This window comes from Echinops telfairi, unplaced genomic scaffold (genome assembly GCF_000313985.2).
Source record: "Echinops telfairi isolate 266 unplaced genomic scaffold, ASM31398v2 ScPeMD7_18;HRSCAF=68, whole genome shotgun sequence".
NCBI lineage: Eukaryota > Metazoa > Chordata > Mammalia > Afrosoricida > Tenrecidae > Echinops > Echinops telfairi.
The window spans coordinates 89,701,206-89,702,391 of record NW_022103915.1 but is presented as its reverse complement, the minus strand read 5'-3'; the positions used below and the strand labels follow the sequence as shown (position 1 = coordinate 89,702,391).

The following is a 1,186-nucleotide window of genomic DNA, read 5'->3' as shown; positions in this document are numbered from 1 at the left end:
GTGGGTGAAGGGAGACATTGGTCAGTGTAAGACATGAAAAAATAATTCATAAATTAGCAAGGGCTCATGAGGGGGGAGGAGTGAGGAGCTGGTATTAAGGGCACAAGTAGAAAGAAAACGTTTTGAAAATGATAATGACAGCATATATACAAATGTGCTCGACGTGATGGGTGTATGGATTGTGATAAGAGCTGTACAAGCCCCAGTAAATAATTAAAAAATAAATCATAAACACTGGGTGAGACCAAGTGGTCAGCGGTTACAGTAAAGCTAAGATGAGACACTAAGGGGGAAGGTTTTCAGTAACTAGATTCGTAAACACAAAACAGCCAGAATGGAACCCTTCAGACAACTGTCCCCTCGTGAAAACGTAACCGTGTCACATCTTGTACTGAGATGACTGAAAGGGAACCTAATTTTCTATGTAAACTCTCTCTGGCAATACCATACATATTACTGTATTTTTTTAAAGAAAGATGCCACTAATAGGCAGGAAGAGAGGAGCTAGATGAGAATTCTCTGTTATTTGTTCTCAACCAAAAATGCTCTAGGAAACAGTAACGTAAAAACCAGTAAGTCAAAGAGCCCACTGGATAGCTGTAATCCCTCTTCCTCATTCCACTGGGGAACCCGAAGAGCAGACAAGTTCAGACATTTGCACCGTGTCTGTCTGTCCAGGTTTTTGGTTTTGTTTCTGTTTGGAGGGGTGTGGGGAATCGTATTTAATGTTTTCCTGGCTTAATATACGTTTCAGCTAAGAGATTCATACAGATTTTCACCTGTTTCCTCTTGTGGTTTTTTGTTTGTTTGTTTTTAACATTTACATTTAATATCCACTTGGGTTCTAAGAATAACCTTATAGCTGACTGATCTATTTTTGTTTTTCTCTAAAATGATTTTTGAACTAAACTCATGTCCCTTCCCCGTATGCCAAGGGTAACACCCAACTCCATTTCCACATAGTTAAGTTCATGTGCAGGGAAGAAAGGCCAAAGGCCCTGCGTGTCTTCCATTCTGTCATCCCTAGCCATTAGGGAAGCAGTGGGTCAGCTTCCTCGCACGGCCTGGGAGTGGGACCTGCCTGCTGAAGCTGGGTTCTCTTTGACCTTCTGCAGGCTTTGTGCCCATCTGCTCCCTGGGGCTCGCCCAGATTGGCCGCATGAACCTGGGGATGGATGCCAGTACC

General features: G+C 42.9%; 1 protein-coding gene across 1 annotated transcript in view; it reads left to right on the top strand.

Annotated features, from left to right (window-relative positions):
• RYR3 (ryanodine receptor 3) overlaps positions 1–1,186 on the top strand; it is a 437,519-nt gene that overhangs the window by 216,614 nt on the left and 219,719 nt on the right. Inside the window, exon 29 of the mRNA XM_013007256.3 lies at positions 1,116–1,181. Coding sequence (XP_012862710.2) covers positions 1,116–1,181 — 66 coding nt within the window. The remainder of the gene's footprint in view (positions 1–1,115; positions 1,182–1,186) is intronic.